A 22,595-nucleotide genomic window follows, 5' to 3' on the forward strand; every position below is an offset into this window, starting at 1 on the left:
TATCATCATATTCGTATTCTTTATGGTTGGCTAGAAATGATACCATTACAGATTTAGTATAGATTCTGTTTAAGCGTTTAAGTTTATTATTAATAGCGGCTAACTATGAAATCATTACTTAGTTAACTTTAGTTTATGGGTAGATTCGAGTTGTGTCCCCCTTTAAACATCAATAGAGATTAGTTCTGGGTATTTCAACACCGGGCTTATCGTACATATATGATCCGTTTTACCATATTATGCTCTCTGTCATTGTAACGGTAAAGGGAAGTGGTTTTTGATAGAACAGCTTGTTGTTACCCGTCAGGTATTACAACCAGCAAAGTCTCAACGCTGCTAGACACTTGGCGTGCTATTGCTGTCATCTGTCTGCTATTGGAAATGAAGTTACTTATGTAATTATAACCGCATATATGCATGTACATGCGCTTCGTACAATACGATTATTTGCGTATTTTAGCTTTGTAAGAATAGAATATTTCTTCGCCGTTGTATAACGCTTCATCGGGGTCCCTCCGGGGAGGTTCTAGTTTCGTGAGGTTGTTGGCTGTGTACGCCACACATTTCAACTGCCATTCACCAATATCCTCGTTCCAGGTTGCGTTATTTTCAATCGCTTGCTAAAAACAATAAAAAAACAAAGCCGGTGAAATAATAGTATAACTAACCATAGCTCAGGCTTTCAAATCAACGGATTACGATTGATCGTTTGCAGTATATATCTAAGCTTGACTGGGTCTATTTAAACAATATTACTGCCATAGAAGTAAATCATTAAACGCTGTCCCAAACGGTCGGTCGATGGCCCACGATGTAGCCGTGCGCACAAAATGCAGTCCCTGTTACGATGTAGCCCACATTGACCAACCTGATATTGTTCCGGTATGAACGTATCTATGATGAGCATGTTCAGTTTGAGTTCTTGGCTGAGTTGCCGAACGCTGTCTAGATAGCCTTCGAGTTCGCGTTCGTGATCTCGACGCATGTCCGTCATTTCGGCTTTGGCTTGCTGTAGCAGACCCCAAACCTTCTTAAGCTTACGCGTCTTTCCGGCAGCCTCTTCTCGTAAGTCTGAATACCGTTCTTCAATATCCAGTCGTTCCGCCTGCTTGATCCTTAGTGCCTCTCTTAACGCTTCCTCAATTTGTTTCCTAGCCTCTAATTCTCTTTGACTTTCTTCTAACAATAACTCCTGAGCCTCGGCTAAAAACCAATAAAGTCGTGATGGTGTCATAAGCAAGCGAGTAAGTTCAGGGACAGACGATTTGTGAAAGTTACCTACAAACGCTGACGCGGGCAGATGCGTGATATATTCTACTAATCTAGGTAGATGACTTGAGACGCATGATTTTGACAAGGATAATGGAATTATGGCACATATAATTTAACTTTATATGTATGCGTTGGTTAACGAGTTTTTCTGAGACTAGTATAATACCTTTATCAAGCAGATTTTCTCCGCCAATGATAATTCGCTTCTGAAGGTAGGCAAGTTTCTCCTGCAGATCGATGCTTCGGCTCTTTGATATATGCGGCGCATTTCCCGGAGCGTTGCCTTGTGACGTCGCCCCGTCCTCGCCTTTGTCCTCTTCACCTCCGGAACCGCCACTATCTCCCTCGACCTCAGCCTCCGCCAGTCGGCGTTTAAGGTCCTCGATTTCCTTTTGAAATTTCCTGAAAAAACGTCGTGATCACGCGATAGTGATAGCAAGGTCACAGCTTTCGCACGTTGGACTACGGATCCTTTCAGCAAATGCTAAGTATGTACTTTAGGCTGCATCATTTAGTTGCTCACTTACTTGAGTAGCGCATCCTTGGGATCTTCATTGATTCGAGCATTATTCTGAATATTCTTGGCGCGATTGGCGTACCTCAATGTGCTGATTGTTTCCTCGTAATTGTACATTGCAGGGCCTACATTGGCCACCTATTAACGACGAGTGAAGGTCGTCGATCATTTCAACATAGAAAGTTAGTCTGCAGCATGACGCAGATATTTATGAACAATTTAGTTTTGTCTCTGTGTTTATTATATCTATCAGACCTTGCAATTAATCTCTCCGTGAACAAAAACGAAACATATATTTCGGTAGTTCATGAATTCCAATGACATTTTAAGAACTTACACGCATCTGGTTTTAATAATTAAAAGGAAACTATTTTTTACCAAATTCTTCTCCGAACTCATATATAGGCGAACTCATATATATATATATATATATACACACACATATATATTGTCGAAAATGTACAAATCGTCTTTCTAACTAGATGTCGTCAAGGTCACATATCTCTAATAATATAAGATTGCTTCGGGTCGGCGCTGGTGTCGTTCTGATATTAACGGTAACGGTTTTGAAAATAAGTGACATATCTAAAAAATCATATTAGGTTTTCAATTTTGTTATTTAAAGGCACGGTTGGCGCCCAGGCCCATAAAAGAGATTAGCTGTCTATGGCCAAGATGCCTTAGCAGAATAAGTGGCCTAGCTTTCGTGCTGGAAATTTTCGTATGTAGTAGTCGACCAGTTACAAAAAAGATTGATGAAACTATTGCGAAGGTTATCAAATTATTACTATGCTTATTATGGTTAAGGTACTAAACAGTTTCAAATCATTTGAAGCAAGTTCACTTGGAAAAAACCTGAAGCTTGGGTGCCACATTGAACTGGCGCAAAACAATTTAGTGGATCGTGTTTTCATCTGCCGAACCCTAGAGAAATGCAATTAAATAGAGCTATTTCCGAAGCGATTGATGACAGATGACGAGAAGAAATAGATCGTGGTGCTTCAAAATCCGTGGCAAACCCATATTGACGCCAAAGATGATGATGATGATGCTGTATGTCGAATGAAAAGGAATCGTTCATTGCTAGGCGTCACTATCTGTCAAACGATTTATGCAGACTTTTACTATCGGCAGCTAATAGGATAACGGCAAACCGTTCGAAAAAGATCAACCGGAGCTACTGAATGAGGCAGGCGTCGTCTTCCACCATGGCAATGATACCTACTCGGGGAGGAGGCAAGGAACTTTGATGAAAAATTTTAAGGCACACGCCGTGTAACCTGACCATTCCAGCGTCAGGCCATTATCTGTTTCGATTTGCAATACTCCTTTGACGGGGTCAATGGAAAGATGCCAAAATCACCTGGTTACAGCAAAGTCATAGAAGCTCTATATGAATGGGATCATGATGGTACCAGGAAGACAGTAGAAAGTCATCGATCAAAGTGGCACGTATTATTCTACAACGTAAAAATCGTTGCTGCAATTTTAGCTGGAAAACGGTTTTCGACATGCAGGATGTTACGCTTATTTGGCATACCATTAACGTTTTAGAGTTTCCACCAAGCGAATCTTGCAGAAGACGAGTAAGCTTGGAGTTTCGGTACGGTACGTGAGTGGATTTACCGTCGACAAGGGCCGAAATAACATTTCCGAGTGTTGACAACGACAAATTAATCTTAGATGCCTCTTTCAAACGTTGACCAGACGCGCCTGTTTTGCTTTGCCGCTCGGAGCCCTATAAATTGAAGAAAGAAGAATGTCAAAACTGGGATAAATCTCTGTATTCAAATCTCAATCTAATGATCTTCTACCTAATGACTAATCTAAGTATTGATCACTTCAACAAACCTAAACCCCGGAGCAGCTATTGAAACCTGTACAAGTCGAAATGTCCTAAAAGCAATAATGCAGCTAACCAAAGAAGAATGGGTTATTGACGTAACAATGCCATTGTTGATCGCTTAAAATCTTCTTGCTAGAGTAATTGTTATTGGTATTGGGAAACTTACATATCTTGAGATTTCGAGTTCGTGCCGGATTGGCTGATAACGTTAGTTTAGCCTGTATTTTGCTTACAGTTAAATCCTCTCTGATCTTCAGAGTCGGCCTTTTTTTTGCCACATTAGCCTCAAAAGGTCTTGTTTTAAATACCCCTGTTCACGGTTCCCTTCAGCTCGGGAGCAGCGCCTCTTAGCGGCAATCTTTTTTCATAGTGACAGGCCTGGGATTCGCGAGTGCCTGCCTGCTCGGGTCCGTTTTAGGTGTGCGTATCGCGTTACTGTGTTGTCATCTTCATCTGGTAAAAATATCCCAGAAGCTCTTTCTAATTTGAACCAAGAAGACTCTGGAGTGTCCATGCCCTATTAAGACCTATGTAACATAATACGGTAGTATGTCTTCGAACCGGTAATTTTTTCACAGCGTCTCGAAATGAGGATCTGTGCATATCCTGTTAGTTAGCTCATGGTTACCATGGCAAAGCACCCAAGTAGATGCGCATTGACTGACCACGCTACCCTGTGAGGTTTGAGGTGTGCTATGCGATGACTTTTCTTGTCTGTATAGCTTTGATCTGCCGTCTTATCACTACCGCAAATCATACGTGCTTGTTTCCGCCAGTTTAACTTACGAATTATCTATCTGGTCAGATTGCCATCATTCTTCACAATCGCTCTTGAATATTAAAACAAAATATTCACTTATTGCGAGGAATGTACCTATGAAGCGGCTGAATTATGAGACAAATCTCCTGACGCTGGTATTTGGTTAAGGCTGTACATCCTCAAAAATTATTGAGTTATCAGCAATATTTGACGAGTTCACCAGTGCACCTTAATTCAACTATTTAAAAATAAACTTTACGTAACAATAAAAATATCTTAAGGTTTTATTTCAATTCTTTCTTCTACTAGAGCGTTAGAAGCACAAATGGACGAAGCTCTCGAAGATTCCGTATAGCGCTTACGTTCTATCTCTAGCTAGTAGGCATCATTTATAGGCAAATCATTTATATTTGCTACGGTAAATTCTACTTTATCTGTTAGTTTCTTATATGGCTCACATTTGTTTGTGTCAAGTGGTGTTGCTTAACATTCGCGATCTATACAAAAAATCTATTTTCTATTTTTTCGTAAAATAGTCTTATAAATTACCGAATACCGGGCTGTATTTGAATGACGCGCTAGCCCCAGAGAAGCGGGGCTTAGTGTGGCGTGTCACCTTATTTAACCTCATTGGAATAACATGTGAAGCGAATTCTAAACATGGTCGAGTAGAGAAAGCAGGCTACAGTGTTCCGGTAATGCCAACAGATTTTACGGCTTACGTACGTATGCGTATGAGCTAAAGCCTTTTCTTTCATATTGGGTACACGGCGTATAGCGGCATTATACTTCAATACTACGAAAGAACAAAAACTTGTACGCAGATCTGTTTGCAAATCAGAAAGAGTACGATATGAATCACCTTGCTTATTTCTTCGTTGAAGCGGAAGAAACAGGTCTCAACGAATCCCACAGTCGCCATTCCAGCATAAACCATTCCCGTTTGCCATGCAGCAGCCGACCAATGAGAACTGCGGAGCGTACGCTACTGATGCAACGACTCCTCGAAGCCGACTCCTCTGACAAGCTCAATTCGAGACAGCGGCGCCACTCCTCCGGCAAGCTCCGGTCGAAGCAGCACCAGTCCTGAGCGGGAACGAGCTTCCGCTCGTTGGATTCCAGCCAGAAGAGAGAAGCCACGGAAGTAGAGACAACCAGCGAATTCTCTGTCCATAAGAAACGCGAAGGCAGACAAATAGACGCGGAAGCAAGCGGAAGTAGGCCTACAGACGAACGAACGAACGAAGGGACAGGACACACAGACGAAACAGCTTTGTTCTAATTGTATCAAGTCGGATCGCCGTCTCGACGGGAACGGTCTTGCCAATGTCGTTCTAGTAGAGTTTTGCTCGAGATAAATCAATCTCATTGTCGCGGTTTATTGTGCTACCTGCCATGTGCGGAGTTTGTAAGAGTCATGGTGATGGAATAGAGAGCAACGCAATAAAGGAAAAGCAAAAAGCTATCTAGTGAGTTACATGCTGAACTAGTGAGTTGGTGAACCAGAGAGCGGGATTTATCTAGCGAGCTAAATTTTGTCGCTGAATTTTGGAGGAAATTTTCAAGAAAAAGAAACCGTGCTAGAAGAGAGCGATGTCGTCCGTTCTGCCACCACGATTAACACGCGGAGCCAGTAATCGCAAGGTGGCTGCGTCCGGCTGGTCTGCGTCGCCGCTCAAATTGTCAACTTCAACTTGTCCGCGGCTGTCGCTGCTAGCGTTGTCGTTCGGTGCCTTCGTTCTGGCGTCTTCGCCAACTCTCGGTGGGGGTAACAGTAGAGGCGGCGGGGCCATTAGGTTCTTCAGCGCTTTTCGCCAACCGGTGGTTTTCCCACCTATGGACGCGGCCAAGTACTTAGACACTAGCACGCTAGGCCGTTCGCAATCATTCGACCAGCTGCCGGAAGAGCAGATCCTAACCAACGACGGAGTCGAACCTGAAGAGAACCATGAGCATGCGGACGATGTAGAGTTACATCATCAGGATCTAATATCAGTTGAAAACGGCACCGGAAGCAGCAACGAATCAACTGGTATAGACGCCTTTGCTAGCATTAATAATTCCGATAGTCATCGGCCAAGGGAGCCGGTGGCAATGCCACAACGTGGTTCCGCCCCACGGGTGAAGGCGCCTGAACATTCGCTCGCTGTATGGGACTCTGACGGCACCATCTGCATCCTGGCCAGGTTCCAGGCCTTCTTTACGATACCGTACGCTACAGCGGTGGGTATGCAGTACGCCTCAATGAAAATGCCGCCTAACAGGGAGTTGGGCACACGTGGCGTATGTTCAACCGACTCGCGTGATCCGCAATTCGAAGTTCAGTGGCCGCTGTTCAAGTTTATTATGCACTTTACACGCTCGCGCCAAAGAAGTTCATGGTACGTAAACAAACTAGAGGTGCAATATAATACTAATTCGCCTCTTTTTCCTGGGGCACTGAAGGCGGGCCGTCGATACGCATCGACAACGCACAATATCAGCCTGTTCATGACGCCGATGGGCCAATCATACGGATGTCCTTTGCATCCGCCTCTAGCGCTAGCCATCGTCAATTCAAGTGCGAAAATTATGGTAAAACTAAAGGACATGCGCCTTCAGGCATATCAGCTGACTGGCAACTATGGACCACTGTCTCGTTGTCAGCAGGTAGCCATGGCTCACACGCTCGACCCGTACAACTACGATCGGACGGTGCCCGTCGCCGTTGGCAGCACCCTGGCCGGCGTTTCAATCGCCACCGTCGTTGGGTATGCCCTCTACAGATCGGTGTTTGCTCGCAAAGTGGACTACGGTGCAGTGCAGTAATCCAAAAGCTGTTATCACTTCGAGCCAGCGCTACGACTAAGTCAGAAAAGAAATGAAGTGAAGGAGTACAATCCAATCAAGACGACGATCACAGCGTACTACCTGTATGCCAGTAATAATAACCAATTGTGAAAGATATCGATGGGCTCACCTGTGCATCGCTGTAGACTATTTGACCACTTGGGTATTCGGTATTCCGTAGAAAACTGCGGTTTTTTTCATAGCAACTGGCTCGTTTTTTAGGTGCTACGGATCTTCAACATATCGCTGACTTTACAAACAATATACAACTACCATTGAAACTGTATGTTACTACTATATTATATAATATAACCTATGTTCACTGTACATGCTTACGTCGTAGGCCAATTTAGGTACATGAACAAGGAATAACGCGGTTAACGCTGCACGTTGTTGTGAATCTGGCATAATAGTTATGACGTTAATCGTGCACACTTCGATCGCGTGCATATTCTGCTCGATAAACAATATCCCGCTCGACCTCCCCGATCGATGAAAAATCGACAACTACTGATATGCCAATTCACATACTATGCATTTACAAATAGCTCGAACAAACATCTATTTGCACAACAAGACAACAACCGGGAATAAAACTTCGATAAGGGCAACATCCATAGTCGCTTCCTATTGCATGCCAATTTTCTGCGCGGTTAAGGAACACTCGATGGTATGTACTTAGGGAAAAGGTAGATCCGCGCAAATAGTAAACGTGCGTGTTGATACGATAGTGGCGTCGTTGCCTTCCTGCATTATGATTGGGATACTGTGATATTCAGCTATTATCAGCATAACAAATAATCGAAAGTGCCATGGGTAGACATACGAGCGCTCGTGGGTCGCTCGGTCATCGGTTCCGCTCGATTAAGCCGAACAGACGACGCGACTAATTAAACATGATCGAATATTGCAGTAATCGATCAATAGGCCCGATCGAAGAGCTTACTTTTACCCATTACCTAACTTTCTGTCGACGGACTATAAACGTAAAATCCGACAACGGCTTATGTCGATTTGAAGGGAAAAAGACGAATACGTGCTCTTCGTGTGTACGTTAAATTCGGGCGACGCCTGTGTACTCACAACAAATACTCCACATAAATACGTTCTTCTGTCATTGTAAGAATTTATTCTGCAAGGCGCTGAATCCGGAACAAACACATTGCTTTACTAAATTAGGACGTGCTAATATTTATCTTGTCCTAGTCTTGTGTTGTCTCCGCTCTTACATGATCCGCGAACTATGGGAACATCCCCTTCAAACGTTTATGGCGGAGAAAAAATCCGAGAAAACTTGGTCGGCCTGGTAGAGCTCGGGGGCGCTTCTGCAACTCGTCCATAAGTATCACAGAATTGGAAATTACTGCAAAGACGAAATGCGGAAGGACTTTTGAACGAACCCAGAGAAGATGTGTCTTCGCAATGCCCAAAGCATAAGATACTAATTTCGATTTGACCCAGGGTCACATTCTCAGAATCGAATACGTATAGATATTAGAGCTTTTTTGTACTAAATGCTCTCTTTCTCTGTCGCTGTGTTAAATGGCAACTGAACACAACCTTTCTGTATCGGCTGTAGCAAAAGGAAAGGGCTAACAATTGTGTGAAGAACAGGATCATAGTATCTGGCGGTCGGATGGCATTATGTGGAAATGCAGTTTTGTTATAAACAGAAATAGAGCATTTCTATACACAATATACCGGATAATATGAATTGTCTCATTAACGCTTTTCCAATGTTCACTTAAGAAACAACGCAGTCGTTGTTGTTGTATGTAAGTTATATGACCTATTATGAATAAAGGACGAGAAGAATGGATACGAGGCTGCGCTGATTTTTTTAGATAGTATAGCTGAAATTGGATCAGTGTTTAGCGACTGATGAGTGCAAGGCAGAACCAAGCTTAAGGACAAATGAAGGCCACCTTTTTCAGCATTGTATAAATTAACACTACTTATTTAGTAAAACTACTCACAATAGTCAGATCATGTAAAATATTGTCTGTGTTACAAGCAGCTTTTTGCACAAAAATCCTGATCACGTTCCTTCTATGAAATTGTAAAATTATTCTACAGTACTGTGTAACCGTTCTTATTAGGCGCATCCGAACTACGTGAGGCTTATGTATTTGGATTTTCTCACGCCGTATGATATACGGTCCCTGTGATAGGTTAGTGAGTTATGTATCTGTCTGCTAAGCAGACGTCGTAGTCTGGACTCCAATCTCATTCTAGACATACTTCGTTTCGTGCTAAGACCCAGCTGTCCAATAGACCTCCTAATGGCGATCCCGTGAAACTCGAAGCGTAGAGATCATTAGAAGCCAAATGGTAGAAAATATAAAAAAAAACGCTACTAGATGACACTTACGGCAAGGTCAACAAGGTGCAATTTTCCCATTCGGACATGTTCTCGTTCTGAGCATTCTATGGTGATGGAAAATATGGCATGGGATCGGGAGCTGTGGGCATTCATATTGGTCGCTCCAACGGCACCTGAAGGACAGCAAATAATTTAATAAATAAGTAGCGGAAAACGAAAATCAAACAAATCACAACTTAAATTGTCACACTTACTGTGTATTTAGTATCAATATGTGTCGCTGCTAGCTATGTGACTTCTCTATGGGTTTAAAATTATTTAAAGTACAGATTTCACACTTACGATTCTTGTTTCCTAGCGTCATAATTTTGTCAAGTTCATCCGCATTATTCACAACACATGAAGAGAGGTCCCTTACGTACACCCCAATATCGGGGCGTTCCTTCACTTCTAACTGTAAGCTTTGATCTTTCCCCAAAAGATCACGAACCTCCTCATTATAAACTTCTAAGTACGATACTCGAACAAGAAATCTAAACAAAAGTAATAGAAAATAGTGTTGCATTAATAGTGGTTGTCTGTCATTTAAACCTGTTCGCTCTCCTTTAACTTTACATCGACAGAACTTAGAAATATTGAAATAATTTGATTTAAATAACCAAGATCGCCTGAATGAGGCTTGCTGAATGTTCAAAATAGGTAATTCGGTACGAACTTTATCTGCTCAGCTGCCTTGGCAATATATCCAAAGATGTGAGCAAATGAATTCGGGATTATGCCTTTGAGTTCTGGCACAGAGCGGTTTCCTTCCATTGTAAAGGTTTTCCCAGTTCCGGTTTGGCCGTATGCGAAAATCGTCCCATTGTAACCTGAAAAGACGAAGCGGGTCTTTAACTTTCCAGGGCTGTCAACGAACTGATATTTAATAAAACAGATCGAAGCTTTTTGAAATTTGGCTTTACCAAGCGCAGACATAGGTTTCAGGAGTAGTTTTCGTAGATGCTGTTGAAATACGCTATTAGACAGAGACGCGATTATGTGAATCATTCGCTAGGGCCTATACGATATCTATCTCAGGCAAGAGTAATCTGCAGAAATGGAAGTTCGGCCAGAAAAGGCAAGACATTATCAACTGTTGGTCGTCCGGCCAAAAAATGTTTGATCTTACCTTGCAGGACATTATCAATTATTGGTCGTGCGGCTCGATTGTAAACGTCAACTTGCTTTGAGTCGGGTCCGAACACGAGATCAAAGGTAAAACACTGAAAAACAAACATGTTATCCTGACGTTAAAATTCACTCAGTCAAATTATACATCCGATTTCTCTGAAAAATTGGGATTTTTTTTTGTTGGCCCGCCACTTCCTTAGCCGGCTAGAAGTAACTGAGTCCTCAAAGGTCTTTGGGTACGTAGAAATAGACGGTGTGGACCATTTGCCGATTGTTCGTCCAGTCTTCTATGCCAGCTCCAAGATGAAAGTGTCTCTCTTTTGAGAACAATGTTATTATTGTCATTGTCAATGAACTTATAAATTGCTGTTTTTAATCAGCATTGATAAGAACTATCCGTTTGTAATCTGCAGCCAGTTAGGCCACTAGTCAATCACATGCGCGAACCTTCGGTGGTTCTGATCCTCCGCTCGGGCTGGCAACTGTCACGGTCCCTCCTATGGGATCCACAGAGATGACGTTTCGATAATTAGCTGCGATTTCAGACTCACTAAGCGGACGACACCGTACGCAAACCTGCACGTTGTCCTTACGACTTTTTCCATCACCGGCGATTTCTTCTGCGTCGTCTGCAGCGTCCACCGGCTCCGTGTCTTGTTCTGACATACTAAACTCCTAGTAGTTTTCTTCTGACGATACTTTTCAGAAAAACTTTTTGTGGAAATCAGTGTCAAAAATATTTCAGTGCTTTCTTTAAGGTTACACTTGCTGTCAGCAGCATATTTTATAATATAGAGTTACACACAAAACTGACGACCACAATAACAACGGCACTTTGTTATGGCAACGGTACTGTTAATTACTATGTAAACGGTTATTTAAATCCGATCATACAATTGATGCTAATTTTACGAACAAAAATGCTTCCTAGGTGAACCGTCGGAATCGGAACAGCTGAGCGCTCAGCGACTAGTAAGTAACACCCGGCTAGCCACGCGTTAAGGTTGGAGTGTTGCCATAGAGATAAATGGGGTCTCGGATGATGTAACCCTCCTCCCTCCGAAAATAGGTGAAGGGACTGCGTTGGAGCATAGAGCGAAAGCGGACTCCAACATGTCCAGCAGGGGGCGCCACTCGACATGTTGTAGGGAACGAAGAACAAAATCGAATATTGTTATCGCATACAGGGACGTTGTTATGCTAACATAGGTTACTGTCTGTGGGCGTTGGCTATATCTAGTAATGGTAGTCGTAATACCATGGCATTTAGTATTTTCTCTATTGGCTAAACGACAACTCGCTCGTTCGGCTAGTGAGGTTCATGGGTAAGGGGACGCGTGGAGCAGCATGATCGTATATAACCACAAACGAATCGTAAAAGTAACACTAGTTGTCTAGAAAAGGAACGTATCATTGGTGTAGACACGACCAGCTTTCAAGCAGAGAACTTAAGATGAATTTGTGTCCGTGAGATTAGATCGTTCGTATAACTGTACCATGGATGTATTGGATACGCTCGGAAAAATCGTCCAGACTATGGTGGTAGGGACGGTCGTATTGCTACATTAATCCGGCTAAAACAGCTGCCTCCTTACCGAAAGCTGATGGTGTTCCCACATGAAAATGAAACAATCCCATTAGTACGACATCTGAGAATGCATGTAAGCTTACTTCGAAACTAGAATCTGATCGGAATACCGTACGGTATGAACTTCCTGAATTTCACTTTAGAGAAGATTAAAACGTTCCATAGGTAAGGCTGTTTTAGTCTCTTTATTGGTGCTCAACCCAACGTGGTGGTATTCAGGGCTGACCACATGGAGAAGCCGTTAACGAACGATGCGAATACTTCAAAGAGATATTCGTACTCGCATCTGCATCCTTGGCTCGGGCAGGGCCTCTGAAAAGTACTGGCGCCAAATGGAAGGCCCGTAGAAGGCTGTTAAATCCTGCATTTGATTTCGAAATTCTCAGCGAACTTGCTGTTATCATGAATCAACAGACGACAATCTTGATTGAACGTACGGAAGCCGACGAAGATATTTAGCCGTTTATAACAGCAGTTACCCTCGACATTGTCTGTGAAACCATTATGGGAGTGCAAGTTAACAGCCAGACTGCTGGAAATGGCCAAAAGTATTTCGAATCGCTTAAAGGTCTTAGTGAGCGTTCTTGGCTAAAATTCAACCACCTAGTCAATGTATCGAGTTAGCTGTTATCGCTGAACTCGAATCAGACCCCTATGAATTTGAGAGGATGGCAACTAGCCTTTCCTTGATATGTTGCTTATAGAGCATCTGAAACGCAAGACGATGTCAGCGAACGACATTCGAGAAGAAGAGGTTACGTTCATGTTTGAAGGGCGTGATACTACACGTACGGGCTTAATTTAGGCTATTTACTTACTTACTCGGACTGCCTCAGACGAAAATTCAAATGGAAATCGATGATATCTACCATGGTGACATCGAAGTCGAAGCCTTCGCTGAACACATTAAGCATCTGAAATACCTATTGATGGCGATTAAAGAAACGCAGCGAATCTTTCCGTCTGTGCCCATTATAGGACGCTCGATCACTGAGGAGTTCGAGCTTAATGGTAAGTCGGTACCGGTCGGCATAGAGGCGACATGCCACATACTCGGCCTACATAGGGATCCTGACGTCCTCCCGGATCCGCTGAAGTTTAATCCAGATCGTTTTTTTGCCGGAAAACACCAGCAGTCATAGTCTATTCGCATTTATGCCGTTCTCTGTGGGGCCACGAAATTGTATCGGGCGTCGTTTCGCACTATTGGAGGAAGATCGATATCGTCGGCGAGATGATTCTAGTGCCTAAGTGCCCTATTCAAGTTCACTGCACGACTCGACAGAAATTTATATTGCGTTCAAAATGATCTTGCTTAAAGGATATTAATAGTTTGTGATAGAATTGCTTTCCTATAAGCGCGATAAAGACCGATATTTTAACAAAAAATTATGCTGGGGAGAGTGTTAGCCATGGCAAATAAAACAGCTGCGACTTGTTTCCTAATGTATTTTATAATCGACGCTTGCCGAATGACCTTAAAGAGTAGCAAATTTTTTTATAGGTAATAATTGCTATAGGCTTTTTTTTATAGGTAACCAACTTACAGACAGTATGCAAGTTACCACTATGAAGTTTGAGTTCTGGTTTGATTCGCTATTTACGGGCTACAGTAATATATTGTTTTTTTTTTAGAAAAACATTTGACTAGCTTCTTTTTTAGTACTCGTAATGAAATAAACCGTTCTTTTAGCACTTTTAATCTAGTCCCCATAAGAAATTAGGCATGAGAAACCAGATAAATGTAAACTGTTATTTATTTGGCACCGGAGACCGGGTTTGATATTTTGTACATTCATTGGCGATTGTTTTACTTTAATTACGCGCTACGAGCGTAAGTTTCTTATTTATTTGCTTCCGTTCCTTCTATGAGGATCGGGTAGCCGACCTGTTATAGTAATGTATTTATTCCGAGCGCAAGGCTGACCAGAAACGTTTGAGTCTTCATCAAATACAAACGCATCCTTTCGATTTGAATAAAAAAAAATAGGCAGTGTAAACGAGATCCTGATAGAATACATTCGTCCATGTAGAAAAAAAATATTTTTTCTCAGGTAACCGCTGACTCTATCGACATGTTCTTCGGCCTTGCATCATAGCATTTCACTATATCTATATGATAAGCATTGGAAATAGTATCTGACAATGGTAGCTCACGTACTGGTAAAAACAGCTGAACTAGATTCTCTTTCTATATAAATGGCCTTTTAGCAAAGTTAAAGATGAGCGCACTCATTGTAAGTCAATACAGACGAAATTTCAGGCTATCTCTCCCAATATGCAATTGCCTTTTCTAGTAGATAGGCCAGTTCTGAGGGCATGTTCAATTGTCCCCTCTTACATGTCTGCGGCAATAGCTACAAATAAGCCTATTAGCATTTTATGGTTTACAGCGCGTTATATTGCTAGACATATGCCTTTTTTACGATAGCCTTCGCACTGAAAAGGCGAACAAAACTAGTGGGAAAAAAATAACAATAATAGTATAAATTATACTGATAGCAGATATTAGGATGCTATAAATAGCACCTTCTATTTACTCGTTAAGGATTAGACTAACACACACCTCTTACGTATGAAATTATAAGGCATTGATTGCTATGTTATATTCGATCGTTTTCGAGTTTGCTTTAGGGAATGAAAACTCTGTCACATTTCACAACTGGGCAGGTCGAAAACAGATTTTATCACATAACCCTTACTCGAGAACGCCTTCAGTGACTTAAGACATCACTTGGGTATCGTATTGATTGTTGAGGTTCACCTAAAACGCTCCACGTACTTTTAGCCATGTTAAATAATTTTTTTCCGATCATTTTCCATAATAGTGTGCCTTTGTGTACGTGAAGCGGATCAGCCGATACAGCAAATGGAAGATTTACGATTCTTTTTTTTTTGTCCAATCTGTTATATAATGCATGCTAAACATACCCTACGATTCTGAAGGGAGCGAAATAAGCCTATTGTGTTTACACAGGTGGACGTGAAAAGGCCTCGACGGCATTAACAATGGATAATTGGGCTTAGCAACCGTTAGTGAAATAAGTTGTATTTTTATGTTTTTTTTTTTTTTTTTTTTCCCATTTGTTGGCTGCGATCTCTACTAATTCTAAAATCAAAACGAATCACTAGAAGAGGGATCACCAGGGAATAATCAATCTGCAGATTCTCATATATTGACGGAATCAAAACAATATCCAATGCAATGCTGATTGGAAGCAAGCGTGAGGATTGGGTCACTTGTCCCTGGATTGTCCTTCTAAGCTATGTATTAGAATGAATCGTTCAGGTGAAGGTCAGTTCGCCGAGGTCTGATGAGAACCGAAATAGCGATTGGCCATGTTTCAATGAAGGCTGTATAAGGACACTGGCGTGGAAAGGAGGAAAAAGAACGATATGGATATCAAAAAAAAGCAAAAGGAATTGTCCCAACCGAAGCGCATGAAAATTGCGTGAGAAAGCAAGATGTTTGCCGGCTTGTTAACTGGGAAACCTCAACAACAGATGAACAACACGCTAGTTTTTTCGTCTTCAGTTCGACTAGCTGACGATGAAGTTCTCCTCACAGGACCATGCGTGAGGAGATAAAGATATTAAGGGGAAATAATAAACGTTATTTAGATAGGTCGAAGAGAAGGTTCGTGGCTAGGTTTTGCAAGCTTCGAGAAAGGATCATCCACTCAAGGACAAGAAAACTGTCTTACTTACAAGAGCCGCTAAGAGCACAGTAACGATTATAACTCTCGTTTTTCTCGAATATGTATTCTCATTGCAGAAAGTATAATATTCTGCTTATGTTATGTAATACAGAGCTATTGCGGATGACTGACTCCGTTGCCCTCAGATACAGTGGGCACAAATCAACAGATTATCTCGATCGATTCCAATAGTAAATGAGTACAAATACTCTAACGCCGCGCGTCTTTTTTTCTATTTAGAAATATAACAAAATAGTATTAATTATAAAATCCATATGAAAAATGATTTTGAATGCGTATTGCGCGTACTACTAAACCGTACCGACTATAACTAACTGCAAAATACGTGATGACTGGTCGTATCAACACCCTTTGATACTTTATATTACCTGTCATTGCATTAGTACTCTGATGTTCTGGGCTGATATATATGTGTATCGCCGATATCCGTTTTCGACAAACAGGGGCAATGAATTGAAAGCCCTTCAGTCGAAAAATGAAACTCAAAACATAGTTGTTCTGAGTGTTGATTGCCCTCTGAAGAAAGTTCGTTCTACCTTTTCTGGCTGAAGTATAGGAAAAAAGCATCTAGTTCTTCAAAATGAGTTTTAGCATCAAATAAGAATTCGATCATCACAAACGTATGTAGGTCCTTCGTTTCAAAGATTTCGTCGTTTCCATTTATTGGCAGCTGCGAATTGAAGTGTAGCTCAATCGATGCATGTCCAGAGGTAAATTTTTCCGCTCAAGCGGAAATAGAAAGTTGTTCAATGAATACAGGTATTGTCTAGAAGCCACCCGTAACGAGGTGCCTTTATACCGACATCTCTTTAGCGGCCTTGGCAATTATCTACAACCCTTCATCGTTGAAGTTCAGTTCATTCACCACCATCGATTGGTTCAGAACGAAAACGCATAGAACGCTTACTAAGCAGCATAATCTTCTTTTGGATGAGTCTGACATGGAGATAGTTAATCGACTGTTCTGTCTGATCCTCGAAGAAATACTTCAACAACGAATAAAAACTAAGATACTGAGCTATTTCAATGTAAGAATATTATACCGCTTTGGGCCAAAGTATGCTGCGCATACGACCATTAGCCTAAATTGAAAGAAGACTGTATTGGCTTTCTCAACGTTTTCTTCAGTGTTAGGTTTGTCCCTAGATAGAAAGGACTAGCGGCATTGCTACAGCGGCAGGTACCCTATCGAAGGACGTTTCGCTGGCACGGGATATGTTTTCTTGATCTAGAAAGATATTTAGACTATAAGCGTTGTTTACATCGAGTCGGTCAGATGTTCAACTTTTGCCCTATCACCAGTCTGTCTCCTCTCTCCTAAGGAGAAAGACGGTTGGAAAGGATTTGGAGTGAAGCTGCATCGGCTCGATGAGACGACCTCCGCTATTCGTAACCGAGATATAAGTCGGTTAAGTAAAAAACGATCTTTTTTTTTATCGAGAAAAGCGAGTGCATTCGTCACGAGAAGGTGTCTTCAGATGGTATTGTAGCCATGGAAGAGTATTGGAACTGACTCACAATGGAGTCGTTACGTTATCTTGGAAAACTGTTTCAGCCGTTGTCAACGGCTTTCGTCATTGCTCTGATCACAATGATGACCGTTATCCGTCTTCGGCAGATTCCTACCTACCGCAAGCTAATGGCTTTCCCACATGCCTTTGAATCAATTCCCGTCATCACCTATCTATGCAATTTCGTCGTTCTTTGCGTGAGAGAACGGCTGACAGGCATAGATTTTGGCGTGCTCTTCTGGCAACAAGTGCTCAAACGAATGGATCAATACCGAAAGCATGGCTGTTTCGCGATGTATCTAGGGGCTCAGCCAAGTCTAATTGTGTTTCGAGCCGACCATGTGGAGAAGGTGTTGACGAGTAATACTAATATATCTAAAGGACCCGTTTATAATTACGTTCATCCCTGGCTAGGCCTTGGACTGCTAACAAGCACTGGTAACAAATGGAGGACGCGACGGAAGCTACTGACGCCCGCCTTTCATTTCCGGATCCTTGACGAGTTCGCTGTCATTATGAACCGACAAGCGAAGATCTTCACCGAAAAAGTAGGTTCTAAAAAACCGACCGAAGATATTGTGCCGTATGTGACTGCTGTTACGCTAGATATCATCTGTGAAACGATTATGGGAGTGACGATGAATAGCCAGACGACTGGAAGTGGCAAAAAGTATTTACGCTCAATCAAATCTTTAGAGGCTCGCTTATTGGGTAGAATTCTTAAGCCTACCCAATGGGTTAACTGGATCTACAACCTAACGGAGAACAGTAGGCAGACTTGCAGGGATCTTAAAGAATTACATAGGTTTACGATAAATGTGATTAATGAGCGAAAGAAAGAGCTAGAAGCAAACCCTGCGGAGCTCGAAAAAATGGCAGCCAACGAAGATGGCATCTTCAAGTCCCGAAAACCGTTCTTAGATATGCTTCTCGTAGAACATATTAAACGCAAAACAATGAGTGTGGCAGATATTCGCGAAGAGGTGGATACATTCATGTTCGAAGGACACGATACAACATCAATGGGACTCATTTGGGCTATTTATCTTATCGGGCTACATCCTGAAGTTCAAAGTAAACTACATAAAGACATCGACGACATTTTTCGTGGTGACACCGAGTCCGAAGTTACAGAGAAGCACATAAAGCAGCTTAGATATTTGGACATGGTGCTTAAGGAGTCGCAGAGAATCTATCCTTCGGTTCCACGTATCTCACGCACGGTCACAAAAGAGTTTAGGCTCGACGACAAGCCTGTACCAGTGGGCACAGAAGTGGCGTGCAATATTCTGGTCCTACATAGAGACCCAAACGTTTTTCCGGACCCACTTAGATTCGATCCTGACCGCTTTCTTCCGGAAAACTGTAGCTCCCGTAGTCCTTTCGCATTCGTCCCGTTTTCTGCTGGTCCACGAAACTGTATCGGTCAACGTTTCGCTATTCAGGAAGAAAAGATTCTTCTTGTATGGCTCCTCAGGAAATACAGTGTGAAGTCGCTGGATCCGCCAAATAAGGTCAATTTCGTCGTAGAAGTGGTATTATTGCCGAAAGGCCCTATTCGAGTTCAATTCATTCCCAGAACATGAGTTTACATATGTGCAGTGTATTGGTTTAGCCAACCAACAAATACCTATGCATTTAGGTAATGCTGTTCGTAATAAAAATACTGTGAAAGCGAACTATGATACCTTCGGAGACAGATCTGAAGTCAAACTTGGAAAATCGAATAGAAAAGTTGACACTAAAGCGACCTGTCTATCGCTTTTGAATTGTGGCTACTACAGAGGAAAAATAAATCGATACTTCTGAAGTTCAACCTATTGACGAATTCTATCTATAGTGATGCTTTCGCACCACTTTTCAAGTAAAGGCGCGGGTTCGAAATAGGCTAGTTTTTCTTCTTACTCTTACAACCTTCCAGGCTCACAAAATGTAGTCTATAGTCATCATCAACAAAATCAAAATCATCGTCAGCTTGCCATCATTGTTATTATTATTATTATCATATCGAAGCATATATAGATTTTAAATAACATTACGTTATAGTTATTTTCTCCTATACGGATAAATTTGCTAAGGCTGTCTGAGCGAACCTGATTTTTTAAGGTAGCGTGTTTTGCGTATTCTATTTTCTTCACACTCGCAAAACCGCCTCTACGATTCGGCTTTATATCGTTACATTTACTATATGGGGTACAAATTTCGTACTTCCATGTTACGGTCAATAATATTAAAGTACAGGAAACCTTACGTAATATTTCACATTGTTCATATTAAACATACATTACTAATTAGCAACGCCAAAGAAAAACTCGTTTCTCGGGTCATCTTATTAAGCCAATTCAGCGCGAGATGGAAGCAAACTATATCTATTAAAAATAAGCGCGATGCCATAAAAAAGCTACTGATCTTTCTATGGAAAGAAGATATTGAGGCTCAAATGGTCTTCTTATATGAAAATCTTCTTTTGGCGATGACATGGTTCCCGGGAAGAAAACATATCATGCATTCAGTGTTTTAATCAGTCCAAGGCTGAACGTTCTCAGCTACAACTAATAAATAGAATATATAATAGAAATACGGCTCTGGAGTTTTGTTTAGACACGATCGTCTATGCTTACTTGTATTTTTAACCCGGCTTATTTTAGCGCCGTCTCTACTTACGTACAAAAATCTCTATACCCACCTTAACGTATGCGCGAAGAACATCAAGCATATGTTGAAGTGATACGATTTGCCGTCTAGTATCTTCTCCGCGCTATCTAACTGATCTGAAGATGTAACAATCTCGATTTACCATGTTATTCGGTTCATCTGCGTCGTGGGCCATATGCCAACTTACATAAAGTGTAAGTGGAGCTTTCTAAACAAGTTATATTTATGTTGAACAATCAGTCAACCCACGTCATTAAGTCGCAGAAGGCTTATTGAAGCCGCCGTGTGCATTAGAATTAGGCGCCACGTATAGTCATTACCAATATGATATGAAGTTCAGACTTTTTTTTTGTCAGTGCTTCCAGGACGTCCTGGCGTTCTGTATGTTGAGCATTAGTTGCATCTACGGGATGACGAGTCTTGCCTATTGCGAACCTCTGTGTGGGTCGATGTCAACGAAAGTTGTCGTCGCCTGCTTGGCAGTCCATCAAGCTGGATCAGAAGACCGTTAAACAGTGAAGTGACGAAGTGTCCGCTACAGGTTCGCGTATACGTTCAGTAAGCAAAACTTTACCCCTAATAAGGACAGCTATTCACAGCGCATTTGATATAGTAAAATTTTTTTTGCATTTCTAATTTTCCTTTACTAGGTATGAAGAAAACTGGTACCAAGCCTCACCTTTCATGTGTACGTAACCAACAGAACCCTCACATGGCCAACTGCACCTCTATTTAGCCCATTCGAGTTCTGGGCCACAACGTTTAGTGCACATCCGAATTCATATGGCCCCGAAAACAAGTGATCATACACGTTCAAAATGGCGACGGTTAGAACGAATCCGACATCCCTCAGCATTTGACCAATCAACCGAATCATTAGTTGATCTAAATTAAAGTATAGATTGGACGTCATGCCACTTGTCTCCAGAACAACATGGAAAGTTGCTTGTTGTGGGTCGATTTAACAAGCCGTATTAGAATAACATCAAAGACAAGTTCTCTAAGGCCTTCAAAAGTTTCAAGTTTTACTTGAAAACTTGTTGCATCTATAGTACAACATTATTTAATTTCCACCAAAAAACTTCATTGCTGTATACACAAGTAACTTACAATCTTATCAGCTGAAACGAAGGAACGAACACGCAATGAAATTTTCTTTCCTGTAGGCCCTTTATCAATTGGTAACAAAGCTGCGCAACAGAATTGCTGGTGTAAACCTTAAGTTCAGGCATTTATTATTAAGGTGCTATCAGTAGAAGGCGATCTGTAACTAGCAAATGGCAAATACGATCTCTACGAGAAAATGCATTTTTATTCAACCGTTCGAAGTGTTTAATAGAATAAACTTTAGCAGATATTCCACCTACTCACATTGAGAAGAATAATTTACTTTAGAAGCCAAACCTCCTTCTAACGCTTCTTTGAAACTAAACAAGGCTCATGTAATTGTCCTTTAGCGGGTCCTTCCTCGTTACACAAATTACTTATCATTATAGAATTCTCCCTCTTCAAAGCTGAACTAAGCAAGTGTTTTCACAAACGTTTTTACAGATTTCACTTTAGTCTTACTGGTTCGTCGCAATCGCACCGATAGCCACTTGGTCGAGGCTCAATCTATCGCGAGCACTCGTATAACGTGTAGGTAATCGTTTTTACAAGTGGTCGTTATTTTTGTCACTTTTCAACGGTCCGGCTCATTAGGACGTATCCTTTTCGATGGGCTCGCAACCGTCCAGGTTGTTATGATTTGGTTTTTACAGATTTTGACTTAAACTATCTACCATCTACCAAAGATCTTTGGCGATTCTATTGATAGTGCGGCGTATTTATCAGCTAGCACTTGAAGGTATCATGGCTAAAAGAGTGACTGGACGGCCGTTTCGTACGGTGCGCTTTTCGAGCGGTAAATCGGCCTGCTATATGATAACTTCCGTGATGTTTAGGCCAGATAACGTTGGAAAACAGATCCATAAATATTACCAAAGGCGGAACTCACGAATAAATTCAGCCTAGTTTAGGACTCGCTCTTCATAGATACTGATGAATTCCAAGAGGCAGGCATGTTGCACAATGCTGACATGATTCGGTAAGCGAAGATTCTCGTGAAGCGAATACGAGCCAGCTAAGCAATAGACGACATCGTATTGTACATGCTCCTACCATAACTGACGTTGTGTGCGAAATAATTGCAGGTGCGGCCCATTATAAACGGTAACTGGTATCTCGATTCGTGGAAATCTCTGGAAAAACGGCTTCAAGCCAAAGTAGCCAACTGTGCAGAATGAATTGAGCAGATTTGCAATATGTCTCGTAAACGATTTGAATGAGCTACACAGTTTCCGTATATTAAAGATTAGAAACGAACGAAGGTCTGAAGCTAAGGCCATGGTTTTCGATAGGTTGCG

At 41.7% G+C, this 22,595-nt stretch overlaps 2 protein-coding genes and 2 pseudogenes across 3 annotated transcripts; 3 read left to right on the top strand and 1 right to left on the bottom strand.

Moving 5' to 3' along the window:
* Positions 1-52: 52 nt before the first annotated feature.
* On the bottom strand, positions 53-22,594 carry LOC111273737 (kinesin-like protein KIF3A). Of its 2 annotated transcripts, none has more exons than XM_022855647.2 (10): positions 21,562-22,594; positions 10,716-10,809; positions 10,263-10,416; positions 9,890-10,080; positions 9,596-9,720; positions 3,330-3,527; positions 1,800-1,927; positions 1,439-1,674; positions 869-1,203; positions 53-620 (listed from the first exon to the last, which is right to left on the bottom strand). In XM_022855647.2, the coding sequence occupies exons 3-10, from the start codon at positions 10,358-10,360 to the stop codon at positions 444-446; spliced, it is 1,488 nt and encodes a 495-aa protein (XP_022711382.1). In that variant the 5' UTR covers positions 10,361-10,416; positions 10,716-10,809; positions 21,562-22,594; the 3' UTR covers positions 53-443. The 2 variants fall into 2 exon arrangements, with proteins under 2 accessions (XP_022711382.1, XP_022711381.1); XM_022855646.2 differs by lacking the exon at positions 21,562-22,594 and adding an exon at positions 11,165-11,691.
* On the top strand, positions 5,498-9,045 carry LOC111273740 (lysosome-associated membrane glycoprotein 5). Its single transcript, XM_022855652.2, has one exon. The coding sequence runs from the start codon at positions 5,989-5,991 to the stop codon at positions 7,201-7,203; it is 1,215 nt and encodes a 404-aa protein (XP_022711387.1). The 5' UTR covers positions 5,498-5,988; the 3' UTR covers positions 7,204-9,045.
* On the top strand, positions 12,535-13,751 carry LOC111273731 (cytochrome P450 4c3 pseudogene; annotated as a pseudogene).
* On the top strand, positions 17,416-19,351 carry LOC111273739 (cytochrome P450 4V2 pseudogene; annotated as a pseudogene).
* Position 22,595: the final 1 nt, after the last annotated feature.

This window comes from Varroa jacobsoni, unplaced genomic scaffold (assembly GCF_002532875.2).
Source record: "Varroa jacobsoni isolate VJ856 unplaced genomic scaffold, vjacob_1.0 scaffold_221, whole genome shotgun sequence".
Classification (NCBI taxonomy): Eukaryota; Metazoa; Arthropoda; class Arachnida; order Mesostigmata; family Varroidae; genus Varroa; species Varroa jacobsoni.